The sequence below is a fragment of the Heteronotia binoei genome, chromosome 2 (genome assembly GCF_032191835.1).
Source record: "Heteronotia binoei isolate CCM8104 ecotype False Entrance Well chromosome 2, APGP_CSIRO_Hbin_v1, whole genome shotgun sequence".
In the NCBI taxonomy this organism is placed as follows: domain Eukaryota; kingdom Metazoa; phylum Chordata; class Lepidosauria; order Squamata; family Gekkonidae; genus Heteronotia; species Heteronotia binoei.
In genome coordinates, this window is record NC_083224.1 from 75130329 (window position 1) to 75151986 (window position 21658).

Consider the following 21658-nt stretch of genomic DNA (forward strand, 5'->3'; position numbering starts at 1 on the left):
GTGGGCTTTGGGAATACAGCTCCAGAAAAGGTCCCCATTTGAGCACTGCAGACCTCCTCTTTTGCACAAGTTGCCATTTTGTGACTTATTTCACCCAGTAAACTACCGTATTGTGACTAATAGCTCTCAAATGGCTTCCAAAAACATAATGTCTGCCTTCTCTTTCACCAACTATAATTAAAATGTCATTATCTAATATATTACAGATATTTACAAGGTTATTGATACAATCTGAAGTCTTGTATGTAAGGTCTGTTGATAGGTACAAAGTCTTTTTAGAAAATCAGTGTATTGAGACAGTAAATATTCAAGGGAGTTGTGAGCCAATGTTTTGGCTGGATGTAAACACAGATTTGTTGTTATACAAAATATATAATATCTTATGTGAAATATCACAACATTTAAATAGATCAGTAACTGACATAGTACTATAGAGTTATAACAATCTAGTTCCTATAAAATCCTAGTTTTCATTTTTAAAGGAAGTCTGCACCATAGTAAGTAAACATATTGCTAAGATACAAAAGGAAAGAAATATATCTGAAACAAAAAGGACTAAAATCTTAAGCAGTTTTTAAAAAGAAAACTGGGAATACAGAAGAATTCGAAGATAGAGTGCATCATCATCATCATAGTTTATTACAGTTTCACAACCAGAATATAGTATAAACATAATATGAAAAAATAAAAACAGACATAGTATACTAAAATAGAGATCGAAATTGAAGAACATTAAAATACAATTCCCGCAGTCTAAGAATAAGAAGATAGAGTGCTACAAGTGGATGACCCCCAAGGACTTGCAGGGGTGTCTCATTTTCCCTTCCACCACTATTTCCTCTTTCCCTTCCCTTAAAGCCCCCATAGCCGCTCTCTTTTTCCTGCTTCCTTCTCACCTTCCAACCCAGCAGCCTACCTAGTTTTACCTGCTTCTGTGTCTTCATCTTTCTCTCCTTCCCTCTCCTTATCAGCCTGTTATTGGGCAAAGTCTGGCCCAGTTGCATGGCGCCAGCCTGGTTGGACCCAGTTGCATGGTAAGTAAACCTGCAGGTTCTCGCAGGGGCACCTCACCTTCCCCTGTATTTCCCTCTCTACACTATGACCGATTTCCCACTCACCTTACGCCTGCTCTCACGCGCCTCTGCGGGGCTTCTATCCGATTTCGCACTATCTGCCCCAGGGCTGCAACTAGCTTCGGCTTTTTCGTGTGGCAAACAGAAACCTCTAAAAACCCAGTTTCTGTTTGCTGCGCAAAAAAGCCGAAGCTAGTTGCAGCCCCAGGGCAGATAGTGTGAAATCGGATGGAAGCCCTGCTGAGAAGAGGAGCATGAGAGCGGCGTAAGGCGAGTGGGAAATCAGTGTATTACTTTTGCCCCCATCTCTGCAGAACCCATATCCTCTCTCTTTCCCTTGCTTCCCTCCCTCTTTCCCAGCCAACCTGTATTTTATCTGCCCCCACATCTTCAGCTCTATTTGTTTGTTTGTTTATTATTGGGTATTCACTTCATTTACTTTCTCCCAATGGGGACCCTCCTTCTCTCCTCCATTTTATCCTCACAACAACCCTCTGAGGTAAGTAAGCCAAGAGCGTGTAACTGGCCCAAAATCATAGTGAGCTTTTATGTCAGAAGCCTGCTTCAGGAGGCATGGAATGTTGAGAGGCAGTTAAAAGAAATGTGCAAAGGGAAATTTGCCTGACTGAATTCCTGAGGGCTTATAGATACCTGGAGAGGTGGGGAGAGAGACAGCAGGCATTTAAACCACTCTTCATCAGCATGGCTCCCACTTCCCAGCTTCCAGCAGTGGTCAGTTCCCTTAGTTGCTATGTAAAATCAGAGTCCTGACACAGTGGGAGGATCCTCATGTATTTATTAATGTATCTTCCTGTTCATGTGAATCCCTGGGGGGTAACTGTGACAGTTTATTTTAACTGGAGAGCCAGTATGGGATAGTGGTTAGAGTGCTGTGCTATAATCTCAGAGGCCCAGGTTTGAATCTCCACTTTGCCATGAAAGCTTGATGGGTGATACTGGGCCAGTCACATACTTTCAGCCTAACCTGCCTCACATAGTTGTAAGGATAAAATGGAGGAGAGGAGAATGATATAAGCTGTTTTGGATCACCATTAGGGGGGAAAAGCCAAGATATAAAACAGGCAATCAGCAAATAAAGGAGACCTGTAGTGCTCCATGGGGCCCGCGGGGCCCAGCCTCCTCCCCAAGCCTTGGTTCCTCTCTCCCCCTGGGGACCCTTCACCCCAATCACCTCAGCACATTAAGCAGGTAGCAGCACTGGCAAGTTCTCCCCTGAAGCACTCTGAGCAGAGTTGGATGGGTGGGCAGGTAGGCAGATTCCAAAAGTTGGGTGGGTAGGTGGGCAACCAGCCCCACCCCCTGCTCCCAGCAGCCCTTAATTCAGCCATGAAGAGCTGGGGGCTCCATGTGCTGCCTTGTTTTCCACTGCCATGAGCCTGAACAGTAGGTTCTTGGGTGGGTGGGAGGAGAGGCCCCTAGATTGCACAGGCTGCAAGGGCAGCTAGAGTCCTTTTGGGACGGGAAGAGAGGAGGGCAGCCGGGACATATCTCCCCCAGCCAGCGTGTACAAGCTGTGTGCGTTCCCTGCTGCTCCCAATTGGAGAAGGGGACAGGAAAGCGGGGAAATGGGGAGGGAGTGCAGAGATAACCCTTTATTTGAACTTCAGGATTGGAAGTTGATCACTAAAGACTGAGCTCCAGGAAAGGCAGAAGGGAAATTAGAGCTTACATGCAATTTAAATCACACTGGAGGGTGGAGGGAAAGGGATGGCTCCCAGCCTCTCCAGCTTCTTGCTCTCACCTCCGTGCCCCCCCCCCGTGGCCCCCTCCCCTTGTGACTCTTAGCTGTGGGACTGATATAAAGAGCTGCAGGCCATGCAGCCATTCAGGGCATGGGCTTTTCCAGCTGTCACTTGGGATGGGGGTGGGTGGAGCTAATAGGCTCCTTTCAAGCATCTCATAAGGTATGCAAGCTGCTCTGACTGAGCCAGAACACACTTGGGGGCTTCTGGCCATCTGTCTAGATGGGGCTTGAAGCTGGCAATCCAGTTGTGGAGACATGACCATGCTATACTGTGTCAAGCCAGTAGTGGATGAAGCCATACCAGACTAACACAGAGTTGAGGCAGCATGGCCACCATGGTGGTAAGGTAGTGGTGGGGAGACAAAGGTGGGGGAGGGTAGAAACCTGCACCAGCTGTATGGCTTCGTGGACCCTTTGTCATAATCTCCCCAGTCCACAGGTCAGGAACTATTGCTCCAGTGGTTTAAATATTTTCTAGGAGCTTGGCTCTGATACTGGAAATGAGCCAGGCAGGGAAACATACTTATAGCCATAGGCCACCAAATAATGGGGAAGGGAAGGTTTTGTTCTTCTCATCTGATTTAAAAATAGATGCAGCCATCCTCTGTATGAAAAATTTCAGTAGAGTCTCCTGTCACATCATTTGACACTGTGTGTTTATTTTCCTTTTCCCCCAACCTTCAAAGGGTCTTTTTCTTCAAAACCATAGAGTTTGCCCAAAAACTAGAGCATCACTCTCCTCAACGTCAATGACATGATGACGTCGCTTCTGGAGGACATCGCCTGGCGATGTCCCTGTTTGGAGGGTGAGGCTTTCCCTCCTGGACAACTGGCTGACAGTGGATCAAGGCCCTGAAAAGCAGGGGAACCCTATCTGGTTCCGTTGCTACCACAGCATAACATTACTTGTCACAGAGCAGTATTTTACTTTTATTTACTCCACAAATGCCTGCTGCTGAGCTTCTGTATTTAAAAAAATCATATAATTTACCTTCTATAAAATAACTGTAGTTATCAGAAGTTATGGTAGAACCATACTGTAAAGTAACACTCAGATAGACTTTTTCTATCCAAATCCAGGTGAAGCTTTATTGACTTGTTACATGAGCAAGACCTTTCACTTAGGAATGGCTTGCCAGGACTAAAGACAGAAATTACACAAGTCATTAATTAACCCCAGAAAGGGTGGGCTCCCCCCCTTAACATACAACTCAGGTCCGGTACTGGATTAGCATCTATGTAAGTTATGTATACACCTTGCATTTTTACTGTGTGATCCGTCAGACACAACTTGTCTAATGAAGTCTGGGGATCTCACTCAGCCCTTAATGCACCAACTGCATACATTTCAATGTAGATCCCCTTAATATCACTGAGAAATGCAACAAACTGGAAAAATAGTGGTGTTCACAATGACCATGGAAAATAGCATCTTGGAGATAATACTTGTAGAGCTGTCAGTCTATTGATTATAGCTTTTGTAAGCTCTCTGTTTTTAGCTGCCCTGACTAGGCTAGCCCAATTTAGTCAATTCTTGGAAGATAGCGGGGTCATCTGGCTACTATTTCAGTAGGTGACTTCCAAGAAATACGAGGGGCAGGATGCAGAGGCTGGCAATGGCAAACCACCTCTGAAACTTTGGTTGCCTTAAAAACAACTCTAGCTCACCACCTAGTGGTGTATATTGCTAATGGAGCTAGATTTGTCTGATGCCAGATAACATTAGGATCTCCTGGTTATGCTACACATACTGCCATACAATAGTTATTAATTATTATGTTTTCAGCTCTTTATACTGGCAAAAATGGCAACATTTCTTCTTGTATATTGTAAGGTGCCATCAGGTTGCAAACAGTTTCTTTCGCACCAGATGACCAGAATACAACAGCCCTGGCAGAGTTTGGGACTTATATCCGTAAAGGTACTTTAATATGCATTGTTGCTTTTAATGGGTTGGTGGGAATACTCTACATTGAAATTTAATAAAATACAGCATTTGGATTTGTTATTCTATTTTTCAATGGAACTGAAATACTGCATGCACAAAAGGGAGGAGCTTTTGCATGTTAAAATTATAATTATATAATATAATATAATATATAATTATATGTTATATAATTATATGTTGTTATTATTATTATTATTAATCACTATGTGATTAAGCTTATAAAACACCCAAAAAGCTTTTATTCTCAGACTAGTTTGCAGATCTGTCTGCATTGCAAGAGTTTCTGTTGGGTCACTGTTGATGATTCAGCATTTAAAAGTCTTGGATCCAATGTAACATTGAACAGTTATGGGCATATTGTGTAGTGCCTAACTAGCCTGGAAATCTTGGGTTCAGATTTCATTTCATCTGAGAACTTGCAAGGTGACCAGGGCTATTATCTTTTCTCAACCCCATTTTCAATATGGTGATATTGGCTGTACTATGCTAAGGGATTAGGTTGGTGAGATTTCATAGTTTGGAGGACTGGGAATGTGCCACAGGTGCACGCCCATCCTCTTTCTCTTTCCTCCTCCTTTCTCATCCTCTGATTTCCTCCCTGACTTCCTAGTGTAAGGCAAAATCCAAACCCTGGTTTCCCAATTTTGGTTTGGAAGGCCAACATGAATTATATTTTGCCAATATTTTGCCAGTCTGAATGCAGTGGCAAAATGTGGTTTGCCTGAACTAGTAAGCAGACTGGATCACCCAAGGGCCAAAGGAGGGTGAGGATGTAAACCCAAAGCATGTGACACCATGACTCAGGCCAAATAGCAAAGCATGATTTGACTGTTTCATCCAAACTAGATCAGGTCTATAAATGCATGAACTGCTAAATATGATTTTCAGTTATGTTGTTCAGAAAAGTCTGTTAGTTTAGCATTGTTTTGGCCCTAACTAATTTAAATTCTGTTATTTTTACCATCTAACCAGTAATTGTCAAGTAGGTAATATTGTTGAGATTTTTTTAACAAAGAGTGAGATGCATTTGTAATGTACAATACAAATCTTCTAGATTTTATATATATCAAGAGAAGGGACACAGCTCTGTGAATGCGGGGGGGGGGGGGGAGTTATGCTTCAAAATATCTTCTAAATGTGTTTTGGGGAGAAAAAATGTATCATCACTGAGAGAGCTGTAGGTTATTCATTTCCTCATCTTTCTAAACCAGAATTCTCTGAAATATACCAAGCTTTGTGAAACTTTAAAACTTGAGCTGTACTTTTCATGGTGTTTCCACTGATTCCAGTAGAAATATATTTCTAAGTGCATAACTTCAAAGTCAGTAGCAATCTTACCTAATTTCTTTCCTCCATTTCTCCTTCCTGAAGTCTTCCCTGCAGTGTTCTCTGCCCCATTCATTCAACATGAAGTGATTGGGGAATACAGCCACCTATTCACTATCCAGGGCTCTGATCCTCAGCTGCAACCCTACATGCTGATTGCACACATAGATGTAGTTCCGGCTTCCCCAACAGGATGGGATATTGATGACCCTTTCTCTGCTGAGGAACATGAGGGGTTTATCTATGGACGAGGAACACTGGATAACAAAAATTCTGTTATGGTATGTTTTGATATTATTTCTAATTTGGGAGATATGCAGAGTGTTTTGTAAGTTGACAACAAAGTTAGATGTGCCACAGGAATAATGATCTGCCAGCTGCTATGTGTACATAAGAATGAAAAGAGATTAAAGGGGGATAGGAGCATTCATTACTTTAGAAACTACTTCTTAAAATTTTGCTGGCTGTATTTTGCTACACTTCATTGATTTCTTGCCGAACGTAATGTGGCTCAAGCTCTTTTAATTAGCCTGCCAGCTCAGCACCTGTTCAGGTTACCAGTCTCTTTCTTACATACTAGTAATTAAGAGGGCATAGCTGCTTTCCGCAGATAGCAGTTCTTAGAAAGTCACACTGGTATGTTCCTGTGCCTTCCCACATTTCATAGAAATAATTCCTTAGTCAATTTGAAGTGACTTGAACTCTATGTGTCTGAACTGACACATGAACACATGAAGCTGCTTTATACTGAATCAGACTATTGGTCCATCAAAGATAGCGTTGTCTATTCTGACTGGCAACAGCTCTCCAGGGTCTTAGGCAGAGGTCTTTCACATAACCTGCTACCTGATTGCTTCAACATGAGATGCTGAGGATTAAGCTTGGGTCTGTCTGCATGCCAAACAGATGCTCTACCTCTGAGCCACAGACCCTCTCCCTTTCTAGTTAATTTTGTTGCTCACAGTATGATGTATGTTCTATAGCCATGGTGCAAAATGGTATGATGTTGAGCATTTTGCTTCGGTTTTTCAGGGGATTCTGCAGGCTCTAGAGTTCTTACTGAAACGAAATTATAGGCCTCGCAGGTCTTTCTACATTGGCCTTGGGCATGATGAAGAGGTATTCCATTATGTCTTTGTCATTTTCCCCTTGTATACCTATGTATTTAGATTTATTTTCCACCAGAAGCTGAAACAATAAACTGCAGTATGGAATCCAGTGGCCCCCATGGTTAATGAACAAGTAGGTCAGCTTGCTACTCCATATATTGTAGAACTAGATGCCTGTTCACTGCTTGCCTGTCGGCTACATGGACATGTGAGTTTTGCTGAGCATCTGTTTGTCCTTATTGGTCCTTATGCCAGTTAATGTAGCAAGGACTTCATTAGGGAAGAGGTATAATGAACAACATGCTTATGAATTAATTATTAGAGATAGAGCAGTGCACTGTGTTACATTTCCTTATGCTACTGGAACAAGACCAGCTATTGCAGTGAATAAATGCTTGTATAGTGGCTGCTACTCTTGTAACACTCAATATGCCTCTGAGTGCAGAAGTGTAACAGGATTCAGAAAATAATGTTGTTTCTAATGAAATAATGCAAAGCTTGTTTAGCTGTAAACTTCAGTGTTTGGAGACTGAGCAAATCACTTGATATCTCTTGCAGAAGATACCTATGTAGGCCCTCTGCTAATGTACAGGCTCATTGCTGCTGCCTTAAATGGCATAGTCAGTGAATTGCTTGATTTGCTAAAATAATATTGTTATGGATTTGGCAGGTGGGTGGTCAAAAAGGAGCAGTGAACATTGCAGCTGAGCTTGAATCTAGAGGAGTGAAACTTTCATTCTTGCTCGATGAGGGAATGTTCATTTTAGATGGGGTTATCACAGGATTAAAGAAGCCTGCAGCTATGTAAGTATGCAAAGATGAACATTTAAGAACATAAGAGAAGCCATGTTGGATCATGCTAATGGCCCATGCAGTTCAACACTCTGTGTCACACAGTGGCAAAAAAAAAACCACACCAAGTGCCATCAGGAGGTTCACAAGTGGGGCTAGAAGCCCTTCCACTTTGCCCCCCCCCCCCCCAGCACCAAGAATACAGTGCATCACTGCTCCGGACAGTTCCAATAATATGCTGTGGCTAATCACAACTGATGTACCTCTGCTCCATATTTTTATCCAATAATATTTGCCATTATTAATGCTGCCTGTGATTGCTACTGCTATAGAAGCCTCTGCTGGTCTAAACAGGCAAGCAGATTTCCTCAAAACAATGTGATAAAAAAAATGCATCCCCTGGAACAGGGATCTATAACCTATGGCTCTGCTCCTTTCTGTGCTGGGACCCAAACCTAATACATCCTTCTCAGCCTCTTCCCTCATTCTACGCAGAAACCCCATAGAGACATGGCCAAGTCCATAAGGAGCCAGGAGTGGCCTTCGAGTACTGTTTCCCTGACCACTCCCCTTTTCTTCCCAGAGGGCTTTGCTGCCTGACAGTTGATAGTCAGATGGCCAGCTGTTAAAGAACCAAGTGTTGTTAATCAGCTGGCTGGCAAGTACATCTATAAAGAGCACGTGTGTGGCTCCACTGGACTTGGTAGGCACCAGGTTTGGCATCAAAGAAAGGGGAGAGTGTCTAGTGCCACCACCTCTGAACCCCCTCCCCAACATGATATATTCTAGGGATAGATTAGATGACTGAACTGTGGCTTTCATACTTTGGTCACATGATGAGAAGACAAGAGCCAGTAGAAAAAACAATAATGCTAGAAAAAGTAGAAGGCAGCAGGAAAAGAAGGAGACTTAACAGAAGAAGAATTGACTCAGTCAAGGAAGCCACCTCCCTTAGTTTGCAAGACCTGTTAACAGGACATTTTGTAGGTCATTAATTCATAGGGGCTCCGTAAGCCAGAAGTGATTTGATGGCACCTAACACATGATAGACACAAATTAGAAGTTAGAATAGCTGGGAGTTAGCATTGTCATCAGGCCTAGGGAAAAAATCCTGTCCCTTTAATAGAGTCTTAATGTGTGGCAGTGGGCATCTGAAGCCTTTAATGGTGGGCTGGTAAATACTATCACCTGGTAAATAACATCTGCTAAAGGGATAGGACTTTTCCCCCTCAAGCAGTGGACAACCTAATGTTATGTGAAGGTGATGACTGGGAAAGATTTTCATGGAAATAAAAGGCTTCTTGGAGATACTTTCCAGAAAAGGAAGTGACAGACATAAGTACTTGCCAGTAATCCAGGTACAAACCATATACAGATTTATGACACTGCACTAAAGCAATTATTCAGGATGCTCCTGTGTATATTTGTTATCATGGGATCTCATGTGTGCTATTTCCTACTAAAAGACTACAACAACTACTGCCTGGGCTACAGAGAATTTATGGGTTATTAACCAACATTTCAACTGCATTTCACTATGTTAAACTGTATATATTCCTTATGTTGCTTCTTTGTTGATACTTGGCTCTGAATTTTTACACTATTTGGCTTTTTAATTATAAAATAGCTGACCAGATTGCTGCAACAGCCTTTAGCTCCTGGTTTGGCTTTACTGCTGCAGTCATGCAAGGCATAACCTTATCCCAGAAAGGTGCTTGGTAGTTGGGCTGTGTAGAGTGATTAGGCCTCAAGAACTGCATTGCTTTTCTAGGCCTGGAAAAACTGGAGGTGCAGTAGCACAGTGGTCTGCTGTACCACACAACACAACAGACTTGTGAATTTCATCCCACACCATAAGAACAACCTATTGTTCTGGCTTCTGCTGCTTAATTGCTGACTTGTAACATTTTATTATTTGCTTTTTAAAAAAGAATCAGCCAGAACAATATTTATCCAACTAGAGAATGGTGGAAAACTCTACTTTGTTGCATCTGGGATCTCATTGATGTAGTTGTTTTGGTTTCTTTTATTCATCAGAATAGCTGTCACAGAAAAGGGTGCAATTACAGCAGATCTCAGCGTGACAATGGTGCCAGGCCATTCTTCTGCACCACCTAAGAGAACGAGTATTGGTATTCTTTCTGAAGCATTATCTAGGTAAGAGGTTGCCCAAAGGTTAAGGGTGCAGCACGATACTTCTGTGCCCATTGAAGTAGGCAGAGCATTCTATGCAAGACGCAAACTAGGGCCCTTAATATTATGGCCTGAACCCCTCCTCCCCCTTTTAATGTCTGACTCCTGCCTGATGAAAAGTTCTGGTGAACTCATTGTGTTGTGTTACTTAAGTTAGTTTCAATAAAAGGGTAATACCTGGCTTTTTGTTCTGAACAAGTATGTTTATCTATGTCCTTTGTATCCTGCTAAGGATCCAGAGCCTCACTAAATGCAGTTTTGTTCAATCATTTCACACATCATTTATTTTTATTTATTACACCTATTGGCATGATTCTCTCTGTGTGTTTAAATGTTAGCGCTTCAAAAAAAATGTATAATGTACATTTTAAAATATTTAAATACTGTGTAAGCACCAAAACAGAATGAGAATATGAGAGAAATCCAACTGTCTCAAGGAAAAGGAGACAGTAATGGTGCATTCACACTACATTAAATAATACATTTTACATCCAGATTTTTACTGTGTAAGAATAGCAAAAATCCGTATATAAAATGCATTATTTAGTGTAGTGTGAATGCACCATAAGAGAGTAAGCTGGAAGCTTGAGTACGAAAGAAAAGCTGTAGATACATCAGGAAGCATGAGAATAGCACAGAAAAGACCCTTCAATTTTGCCACTTCAAATTAGACACTTCAATAAGCATAATTTCAGAGGAGTTGTGCAGCTAGGAGCCATGCTGAAGAGGGCTGAGAAGAGGTGTAACCAGAAGTGAAGACAGAACATCCAAGGTGTTTGGAGGCGATGAGAAGATGAAAGCGGGATGGCAGGGAAGGCCTTTTAAGAATCAAGGAGCTATGAATGCTTGAAGGCAAAGAGCTAAATGATCAGTAAACATTAACAATAATAGAGGAGGAATGGAAGATGGGAGGAGAAGAGGGTAGGTCTGGATGTGGAGAGAGAGAGAATCAGCTCAGAGGGGAAGGATGCAAGAGTAGAGATCAGAGGTATGGGTGGGGAGGGGGAAGAGGCAAGTATCTCCTATCCCTAAAATCTTTGAGAAAACCCTCATAATTTGAATAAGGAAAAGAATAATAGGATTAGAGTTGGACGAGACCTCCAGGGTCATCTAGTCCAACCTGCTGCACAATGCAGGAACTTCATAAATACCTCCCCCCTGCACACATACATTCCCAGTGACCTTTGCTCCATGCCCAAAAGATGGCAAAAACCTAAGAAGGAAGTCTCTTCAGAATAACTGAATTGTAGTCCCAAGAGGCCTAGATAATGCTATCTTTGGTTTCTGTATGTCAATACCTAAATGCATGTTTGTTAATAAATTCATAGACATGGTACAGTTTTCTTTAACCAAGTCAACAATTATGGTGTGCCTTTGTCAGAACAGTTCTCTGTTCCCATTCACTGCAAAATTGTTCTGCAGGGGGCAAGTAATTCACACCAACAAATGTACAGTATTTTGCTACTATAGAACAGCCACTGTGCAGGTAATATATGTTAAATCTCCCTACTTTGCAAACTTCTTTGTCCTTGCATGATGTAGATGGTTTTGATAGTTTGATGGGGGCTTTTATTTCATATTAATTGATTTATTTAGTACATATTTATCCTCCATCCTCAAAGGAGCTTAAGATGGCACATTGTTTGTTCCCCTTCATTTCTTCCCTCATAACAATCCTGTGAGATAGGTTAGGCTGAGAATGTGTGGCTGACCCGAAGTTACCCAGTGAGCTTCTGTGACAGAGCAGGGATTCAAACCTGGGGCTCTCAGATCCTAGCCTGGTGCTTCAACCACTTTGCCACACTGGCATCTTGCATGTTTCGATCTACTAGTTTTCTGTTTTCTCTATTGTGCATAAGTGTATAGTTGCTGAATTGAAGGAATATAATTTTTATTGCTTTGCCCCCACTCCTTTGTGTTTTATTGTTATAGGTTGGAACAGCAACCCATGCCCATTATGTTTGGTAAGGGTCCTGAAATGATGATGTTTGAACAATTGGCTCCTGATGTAAGTACTGCACAGGATGTGTTCTCTCTGTATTCTCTGTTAACTGAGTACAAAATTATCAGTATTTAACATTCTCAGAGAACGTTCCTTCACAGGTATACCCAGAAGTAAGTCTTGCTTTAGTCAATGGGGCTTACATCTAGGAAAGTGTTGAAAGATGTGAGAAGAATCTTAGGTCCTAGTGTATCTTACTTAATAGCTGATTCCTGCAGTATTTTCAGGGAAAATCCAATGCCCTGGTGAATTACCTTTTCTCTAGTACACTGTTCCTTGTGTAGGCAGTTCCCTCCTGCTAATCTCACTTACCCGTTTGCTTCCCTTCTGTACATGGAGGGCTTGGTCTGGATCATGTTCAATATAAATAACACTTCCTAGCAATTGCACTCTTCAACCGTTCTTCTTTTGAATGGCAAACATTACAGTACAGGAGATCTAGAAATATGAATCTGGAACCAAATTTCCTGACATGTGTGTGTTCTCTCCCCTTGCTGTTCAGTTCAGCTTCCCTCTCAATATCATCATGGCAAATCTGTGGCTGTTTGCACCACTTGTCAGCAGGTAAGAAAGAGTTATACTGCTGGGAGGAAGGTTGAGAGTAGAAGTTATAGTATTTTCCCAAGTACAAAATGCTGTAGTTACATTGCTGGGGAGTAGCCAGTATCTCTTCCCCACTACCACCCCAGAAGTATAGACTGCACACCAACAAGAAACGCACCTTAATTGTTTTTTAAATGTACTGTTTGTGGAACACAGGGGCCTTGGTTTGTTTAATTCTGATCTGTTAGAATTCTGTGTCTGTTTCAAGCATCTAAATGCTTTCTAAATCTTTATGCAGAATTCTTGAGCAAACACCTGCCACTAACGCCATAGTTCGGACCACCACTGCCATCACCATGTTTCATGCAGGAGTCAAGGTATTGTGACATGAATTCTCATAGATTTTAAAATAAAAGTGTAAGAATGACAAACCTGGAATCCTCAGTTACCACTTTTGGTATGTAGCAGTTGATAATCCTCTTTCTTATATTTTAAGATAAATTCTCTTCTCCGGCTATATGTGGCATATTCATTGCTGTCTTCCTTGCTTGAGTGTAGAATGTAAACCCAATTCTTGTGCTCCTGTATACAATAAAAGGAACCGATTACTGCCAATCTGGGCATCCAGGACAAAAGTTCAGAATGACTTAATTTATAGAACTGCTGGGGCAGAAAATTGCAGATGATATTAGAAAACTTTACTTGAGACTTCATTTATCATTCCATGTAGTGCAATGTTTTTATTCATATAATTGCAGTTCTGTCATGATTAGAAAACAGCATAGTTAATCTCTTCTGCAATTAGAAGGAAGTCCATTGCATTTATTACATATTTAAAAACCTGAGTTTGAATCAACCAGCGTACTCTACAGGGCACTGCAACCCTTCTCAGCCCCTGATCAGAATTTCTGTACAGTGCACATATTTTCAAACAACTGTTTATCATAATCACACTTGGGATTTTTAGGTGTATATCTAAAAATGTGGTGTGAGAACAAAGGTCATTGAGGTGAGACCACTGAAACCTTCCTGCCAACTTGTGCGTGTGTTGCTAATTTTATATTGTTTTTATGGATTCTGGAAGGCCATATTATGGTGGAAAGGGGGGGAGGGTAAAAAATTCTTTCTAGTGACAGAATTAAAAATCTATGTGACAGTTGTTTGCTGGTTGATTAATTAAGAGACTTTTTGAAAACAGATTACCAAAGACGTTTTTATTCCAGACCTTATTCTTGACATGGACTCAGAGGTGTGATAGTTAAACAGTGACACCCAGTGGTGGAAAGGGAAATAGCACATTATTTATAATAATAAATTTTATTTATACCCTGCCCTCCCTGCTGAGACAGGCTCAGGGCGGCTTACAGGACATGGTAAAAGCCATGTTAAAACAATAAAACAAGATTATACAATTCAATACAGATAACAATTAAATATTTAAATAATCTAAAAACAGTCTAAAAATATAATCTAATAGTGCTATTATCTCAGTTATGTTAATGTTAATGATGGTGTGATGTTTATTCCAAGCTCCATCTTAGAAGGCTAGCCGAAAGTGGGCAGTTTTGCAGGCCCTACGGAATTGGCCAAGATCCCGCAGGGCCCGCACCTCTTCCGGCAGCTGGTTCCACCATTGGGGTGCTTTTATAGAGAAGGCCTGTTCTCTAGTTGTTTTTAGTTTGGCCTCTTTAGGCCCAGGTACTTCCAGAAGGTTTTGTGAACTGGATCGTAGTGCTCTCTGGGGAACATATGGAGAGAGGCGGTCCCTAAGGTAGGCAGGTCCTCGGCCATATTTCTGTAATTGTACTAGTTTATGTTTAAAGACCAAACCATGCATGACTAGAGCAGACAAGCATTGAATCATGTTGTAAGAAGCTGCATGCACACAGGAATATGAGAGGGACCTTTTCATATAACACTATGGTTTTATTCAGAACAAATTAATGTGAACAAAGAAAACAGTTACACACGCACACACACACCATCCTTCTCAGCAGTTTGCCTAGATTCTACAGGGGGGAAGAGAGCCGTAAACAAAACCTGGTTTGGAGATGCTCCATATTCAGGAATTCTGGGACATTTCCAAGAAATTGAGTAGATTTCAGAATATTACACATGGTAGAATGATGTGTGCAGTCTGAAGTGCAAAGAGGGCTTGTAGGCAGAGTGTGCTGCATGCTGTTATTCCAGTTGCTTTTCTAGCTGGTGTTGCTTGTGATATCATAGTCTGGAGGAGGGGAAATTATCCTTGAGGAGAGATCTATGGGAGAGGAGGCAGACATATGTTAATATGCACAGCCCACCTGCATTTATTTATTTAGGATTTATATCCCGCCCTTCCCACAAGTGGCTCAGGGCGGCTTACAACAAAGAGTCAAACATAAATTAGACTGACATTTAAATATATAAGCATTTAAAATATTTAAAACATTTAAAACCTTAGAAACATTAAATATCACAGCAAAATATATAACAGGAGTCTGGCAAGCTATGTTCCGTTTCTCATCTGTTAGGTGTGGGCTAGCCGGAAGAGAGTTGTCTTACAGGCCCTGCGGAACTGAACAAGGTCCCGCAGGGCCCTCACCTCCTCCAGCAGCTGATTCCACCATGTAGGGGCCATAACAAAGAAGGCCCTATCCCTGGTGGATTTTAGGCGGGCTTCTTTTGGCCCAGGGATAACGAGAAGGGTTTTTTGCATACTAGGGGTGTGCAAAAAAACCCCGGAATTACAAGGATTTGGAAATACACGGGGCCAAAAAATACAGAATACTGTGTATTTCCGAATACGGGTACTCGGAATAGCCGCATATACAGTAGATACGTGGCTATTTCCGAATATACGGCCCCATTATATCCTATGGCCATTGCAATCAATGGCAAAATAGGGTATATTGGAAGCCGCCTGGTGGAGAGGGGGGTTTGAGGGAGAGCCCCCAAATTTGCAGGGGACTCTCCCCTACGAACCCCCCAAGTCCCAAAAAGATTGGGCCAGGGGGTCCCATTCCAGGGGCACCCAAAGAGGGTGCCCCTATCCCACTATTATACCCTATGGGCCATGGAAATCAATGGCAACATAGGGCATAATTAGAGGCTACTGGGGGGGCAGGGGGTTTGAGGGGGAGCCCCAACAACTGCAGGGAACCCGCAGGGAACTCTGCCCCATAAAACCCCCAAGTCCCAAAAAGATTGGGCTAGGGGTCCCTGTCTTTGGGCTCTCCAAAAGGCCCATTGCCACCAATGATGGTGAAAGCCCAATTAGCCACTTCCTCCACTATAATTGCTGTGGGGAAAGTGGCTCTGGCCAGAGGGGGGGTTGAGGAAGAGGCCCCAAAATTGCAGGGCAGCTTCAGGGGACTCCCCAGCATGAAACCCCCCTGGCCCAAAAAGACTGCACCCATCTGTGGGCACCACAAAAGGACCACTGCTCCCAATGGTGAGAAAAAACCAATTAGAGCCACTTCCTCACTGTAATTGTCATGGGAAAAGTGGCTCTGGGGAGCAGGAGGTTTTGAGGAGAGCCCCCCAAACTGCTGTGCAGCTTCAGGGCACTGTCCCACACAAAACCCACAAGGCCAAAAAAAAAATTGGACCAGGGGGTCCAATTCCTGGGGCATCCAAAGCCAAACCTAACTTCACACCAGAGAATTTCTATAGGACCCAAATGCACTACATCCATCTATCTACTCTATGAACCCTGCAGGCCTGGAACCAATATAAACCCAGTTGCCAACATCACTGCCACACAAAACACAACCTGCTCAAGGTCTGCTCTGCAGACCTGGCTGTAGTAAACCCAGATGCCAGCTCTCCAGCCCTGCCCCAAACAACACGGGGAGAGCTGGCCAAGCACAACAAGCCTGCTGGTTCTGGGTCGCTCACCCAGGTGCCAGCTTCCCTGCCACAGAACACACAATCTACAGATGCTAGCTCTCCAGCCCTGCCCCAAACAACACAACTCTCAAACAAGAGAAGTGGTGGACCACACCTAGCTCCACATCATTCTGTATCTGACACAAAGCAAGAAGTATTTAGACTTACCTTGAGTGATGGATGGTTGGCTGGTCCAGGCTCTTTTGCGTTACCCAGGGTGCACCACGAAGAGGTGAGCCAGAATTGCACCCCAAATGAGGAAGATCACTGGGAGGGCCTCAGATTGTGTGAGAGGAAGGCAACCATTTCTTCTCTCTCAGCTCAGCAGCAACACACCAGCATCACTGTCCCATTAGTGGGACCTCAGCATTGGTATGGCTGCTGGCTGCCTGTCATCATCACTGGCACCTCCCTCTTTCTTCCTCCTGTCCCTGGAAAAAAAACCTGGGTTATCCGGGCTAGGCCTGTGGGTGCTGTCGGTTACAGTTGGGGGCTGCAATGGCCCTTTCAGTATTATTAGGCATGTGTGGATGGGGACTGGGGAAATTTGGATCACTTTGCTGTTTTTAAACCAGCATTCACTTTTGGTTTGGGGATGGATGACGGGTGAGGGTGGGATGCACTGCCAATCAATTTGTGAGTGAGTTTTTGGGCTGTCTTTGGACTCTAGTCTATTATTAGTGGGAGAGTGTTTTACAACCATCTTCCAAGTGCGGACCAAGAGAGGATGCAGGCACAAGTAGGCGCTCACTTCATTCACTCTCAAAGTCTACATTCGGGGAGCCGAACATAGGCAAGTTGACCTTCAGGAAGACCAACTGCTCAACTGTCCAGGGTTGCAGGCGATTGTGATGTGAGCAGCCAATGTCGCCCATATGCGAAAAGACGCGCTTGCTCTGCATGCTCGTCGGTGGGCATGAGAGGAACGCCTTGGCCACGGAGGAGAGGGCCGGCCAGACCCCCTCCTTCGTGACCCAGTAGTCCAGTGGAGACATTTCCTGCGACTCGTTGGGCTTCGAAAGATAGTCCCTCACCATCACAGCACCCGTCTTCGCTCTCAGGGGCCTACCGCTCCCAGAGGGGCCAACAAGCCACCCGATGAGTGTCATCTCAGGACTCTTCGTGGCGTGAGTCTGGCGGAAAGCAATGCCTAACAGGGGAGGTTGGGGATGAACAGCAGTGGAAGTGGCAGATGAGCGGCTTCCACCCCCCTCTTCCTAAGTTACCGGCACTGGGGCCCCCCTGACTCTGCAACGCTCAACCTTCTGGGAGAGCTCATCTCGCCAGCGATTAAGCTCGTTGGCCCGCTCGGCGACTGTGCCCTTAAGGCGCGGGTCTAACATGGTCGCCATCATGTAGACCTTATCCTGGGTGAAAGTCTGAAAGCGGGCCTCAAGCCCTTCCTGCAGCCTAACAACCAGGGCGCGCATCACTGGAAGAACATCTGCACGGCCTCGAGCTGGCACTAGAAACGAGGCCAGATCCGCATGGGCCATGTGGACCATGGGGACGACCAGTGCGGTGCTCGCTGTGTCAGACGAGAGCATTTCTGTGTGGGTCTTGAAGGGCCCAAGAACCTCCACAGTCTGAGAAATGACCACCCAATCCTCTTGGGTGAGATGGTTCTCATCCCGAAAGACCCTCGTCTCAGAGACAAAGGCATCCAGGGCTGCTCTCTGCTCCACCATGCGCTCCAGCATGGCACAGGTGGAGTTCCAGCGTGTGCTGATGTCACCGATCAGGCGGTGCCCTGGCACGCCTGTCAGTGTCTGTTTCTCACACAGCAGATACGAGTCCGTATTGCTGCGTGAGAAGTGACCCGTGATGTGCCGACACTTCTGGAGCAGAAGTCGGTACTCATTGGTCGCGGCTAGATACCAATGATCCTGGCTTTTCGTCTGGCCCAATGCGTCCTTAACCATGAGGTGGAGAAGGTGGGCCACGCAAGGAAGGTGTTGTAGGCCCTGACACTGGACAGCCGCCTTGATGTTGGAGCCACCATCAGTCACCACGAAGCCCGTGGCGACATCCCGCTGCCTACCCAGCCCTCTAACTGCCGTGAGAGGATGGCTCTGAGAGTGTCCGCCATGTGCGGCGCGTCGACTGCTTCAGCATGCAGCAAGGCCCAGCAATAGCCAGCCTGGCAGCCCTGACCCTGCCTGCCACTACTGCCACCCCCACCCTGCACCTCACTGGGTTGCCACCAATGCACAGTCAGTAAGAGATACCCCTCAAACGCATGTTGGGAGTTCCAGATATCTGAGGTGAAATGCACAGTCCCCCCGACAGCACAGGAGAAATGCTTTTTCACCACAGATCTGGTCTCTCTGAAAACAGCTGGCACAATGGTCCTGCTAATGGTGGTTCTAGCAGGAACTTTGTACCAGGGCACTAGGTACTCGAGCAACCCTAGCACCCCAGGATTCTTGACCTCTGAAAATGGAAGCCCATGGGCGATCAACCTGGCAAGGTTCCAAGCGATCACCCTCCTGCCGTACCTAATTCCCCCTCTTGGCACACAGGTGCCACCCCTATCAAACATCTCAGGCAGAGATGGCTGGCGTTCCTGTACTCCCATGGAACGCTCCTGGAGAGCTCCAGAGGTAGTCGCGATGGGACGGACCTCCTGGCTGGGTGTTGTTGGTGGGTATGCGCAGGTGGTTCCGTATCCCCCCCGGAGTCAGGTGAGCAGGGTCCCGCCCACGACTGATCTGGGCCCTGCACAGCTGGCACTGCGCATAGCGTGGATCCTCCATAAGTCGGAAATGCTTCCAGACTTCGGAGGTGTACGGATGCCCAAGCTGACTGGCAGCTTGGATTCTGGAGCCACCTCCTGTGAGGGGCTCGGGGCAGACACATCGTGTCTCGGAATGGCAGGAGGGGCTGGCTGCCAGGGGGAAGTGGGTGGAGATGGAGGCACCTTGTGTGTCTCCATCTCTTCCCCCTCCACCCCATGTAGCCTCCCCTCCTGGCCATGCCCTGAAGGACTGCTGGTGCTCAAAGGAACTGAAGAAGGGGGCTGGTCCTCCTCAACCAACTTCTCCTCCAGCTCCTGCACGACACTCTGCACCCTCCTTGGGGTGATCGTTTTGGACAGAAAACTGTCCCCAAAGCTCATCTCCAAGAACAGCTGCTTTTGCTGCCCCTCCTCCGGCTGCTGAAGCCAAGCGACATCAGCTGGAGGAGAGACTGCCTGAGCAGCAGACCCCTGCTCAGTGCCAGCACCTACTGGCACTTCTGCCGAGGGCGCCCCAGCAGCAGCCTCGATGAAGGGCCCAAGGCGGGACTTCTTCTTCATCACACTCTGGCCAGAGGTCGGAATGCTGGAAGGCGACTGTGGAGTGGCCCTATGCACAGGTGGGGGGGGACCTGGGTCCTCCCCCTCCCCTCCACCCCTCTAGTCTTCTCCTTGGCCTTGCCCCCAGGGCCCCTCTTCTGCTGCCTGACACTCATGTTACCCTTGGCCAGTCTCACACAACCTGAACTGACAGTGGGTTTTTTTACAAACCTAACTCACTGCACTGTACCCTGAACCAACAGGTGCCCTGACTTCTTTTTAAAAACACTCCCACCAAAACTTGTTTTTTTTTCCCCTTTGGTCCCTAACCTGTCCTTCTTTGGGTTGGGGTAGTAGTGATCTGGTAAAGTTTAGGAGACTAGGTGATCCTTTCTCTACCTGGCTACAGTTTTTAAAAGGCTACCTTGAGATGAAGGCAATCCTTGTTATATCCTCCTAGTGAAATTTCTCCTAACTAGATCCTGGGACAAACCGGATTTCCTTGCAAACTAGAAATCAGGTGTCCCCTATAACTTGAGAGAAGCTGTGGTTTACCCTATGGAAATCAAAGGATGCACCAGCTTTCAGTGGCTGAAAGCAAGATGTACTGCAACCCTAGTCTCTTTAAAAGGGAACCTGATGTGGGCTAGTAGTCACGCTGCCTTTTATGATAAATCTAAAATCTTTTTAAATTGCCCCTATCTGGCCTAGTTGAATTTTGAAAGAAGATAAAGCCCTAAACTGGATTAATTTTTTTAATTTCAAAAAACACAATCCCTAAAAACACGCTTATTAGTGGGGCAGCCTATTTAGTGGCCCTAGGCAAACCGAAAGCAGCCTCAGACTCCAAAAACAGCTCTATAAAAACCCCAGCCCACACAGCCCACACACCAACCCTCTCACACCAACTAGAGGTAACTTAAAAAAACCAAAACATGACAGAAAGAAACTTAACTTTTAACGCCCCCCCAAACCAGAACCAGGAAAAGGGACAACAGGAGAAGGCCAAGAAACTCAACTGTTAAAAAAGTGGCCTTTTCACCAATAAGAAACCTCAGGCCAAATCAATCAACAATACCCCCCCCCCTAAAACCAGAACCAGGAAATGGGACAACAGGACAGGAGGATGCAAAACCTGCAGCAATAGAGAATAGATCCCAACAGAAGGCCAACAAACTCAACTGTTAAAAAAGTGGCCTTTTAAACAATGAAAATTAGGCCAAACAGCCCCCCTCCCAAGAACCAGAACCAGAAGAGAAAAGGAATAACAGCAGCACAACACAACAGCAACAAATCAAACACAGAATCCTTTTAAAACAATAAAAAACTTAACTTTTAACAATACAGGAACTTTACCAACCCCTTCCCCCCCAAAAAAAACCCTTCACTCTAACCCCAAGAAATCCAAGCCACCCAAATCAAGAAAAGTAAAAGGACACTGCACTTTTAAAAGCCCTCTCACTAAAGTAAGATACGGGCAAATTGACAAACCCCCCACCCCACCCCAGGCCCCCACCCCCAGCAGAACCCCCTAACCCCAAATAAGCTACCCAGTACTCACCCACCCAAATCTGGATAAGTAAAGGGACTCTGACTCTTAAAAAAGTCCTTTTACTAACTAAAATAAAAACAAGAACCCCAAGATTGTCTTACCTTAGACGTCTTCTCTTCTCCAGGCACTGGCAGGTCATGCAAGGCTGAGAGAGAGCAGCAGCAGCTGAAGCCAAGGGCCAGCGCAGCACAATCTTTCTCTCACACCA

The 21658-nt window shown here is 44.9% G+C and overlaps 1 protein-coding gene across 1 annotated transcript in view; it reads left to right on the forward strand.

Annotated features, from left to right (window-relative positions):
* The window catches only part of PM20D1 (peptidase M20 domain containing 1), a 32493-nt gene that overhangs the window by 1078 nt on the left and 9757 nt on the right, over positions 1-21658 (forward strand). The window contains exons 2-9 of the mRNA XM_060231303.1: positions 4673-4759; positions 6158-6393; positions 7145-7231; positions 7892-8025; positions 10051-10170; positions 12139-12214; positions 12711-12772; positions 13050-13128. Of these exons, the coding sequence (XP_060087286.1) occupies positions 4673-4759; positions 6158-6393; positions 7145-7231; positions 7892-8025; positions 10051-10170; positions 12139-12214; positions 12711-12772; positions 13050-13128 (881 nt within the window). The remainder of the gene's footprint in view (positions 1-4672; positions 4760-6157; positions 6394-7144; positions 7232-7891; positions 8026-10050; positions 10171-12138; positions 12215-12710; positions 12773-13049; positions 13129-21658) is intronic.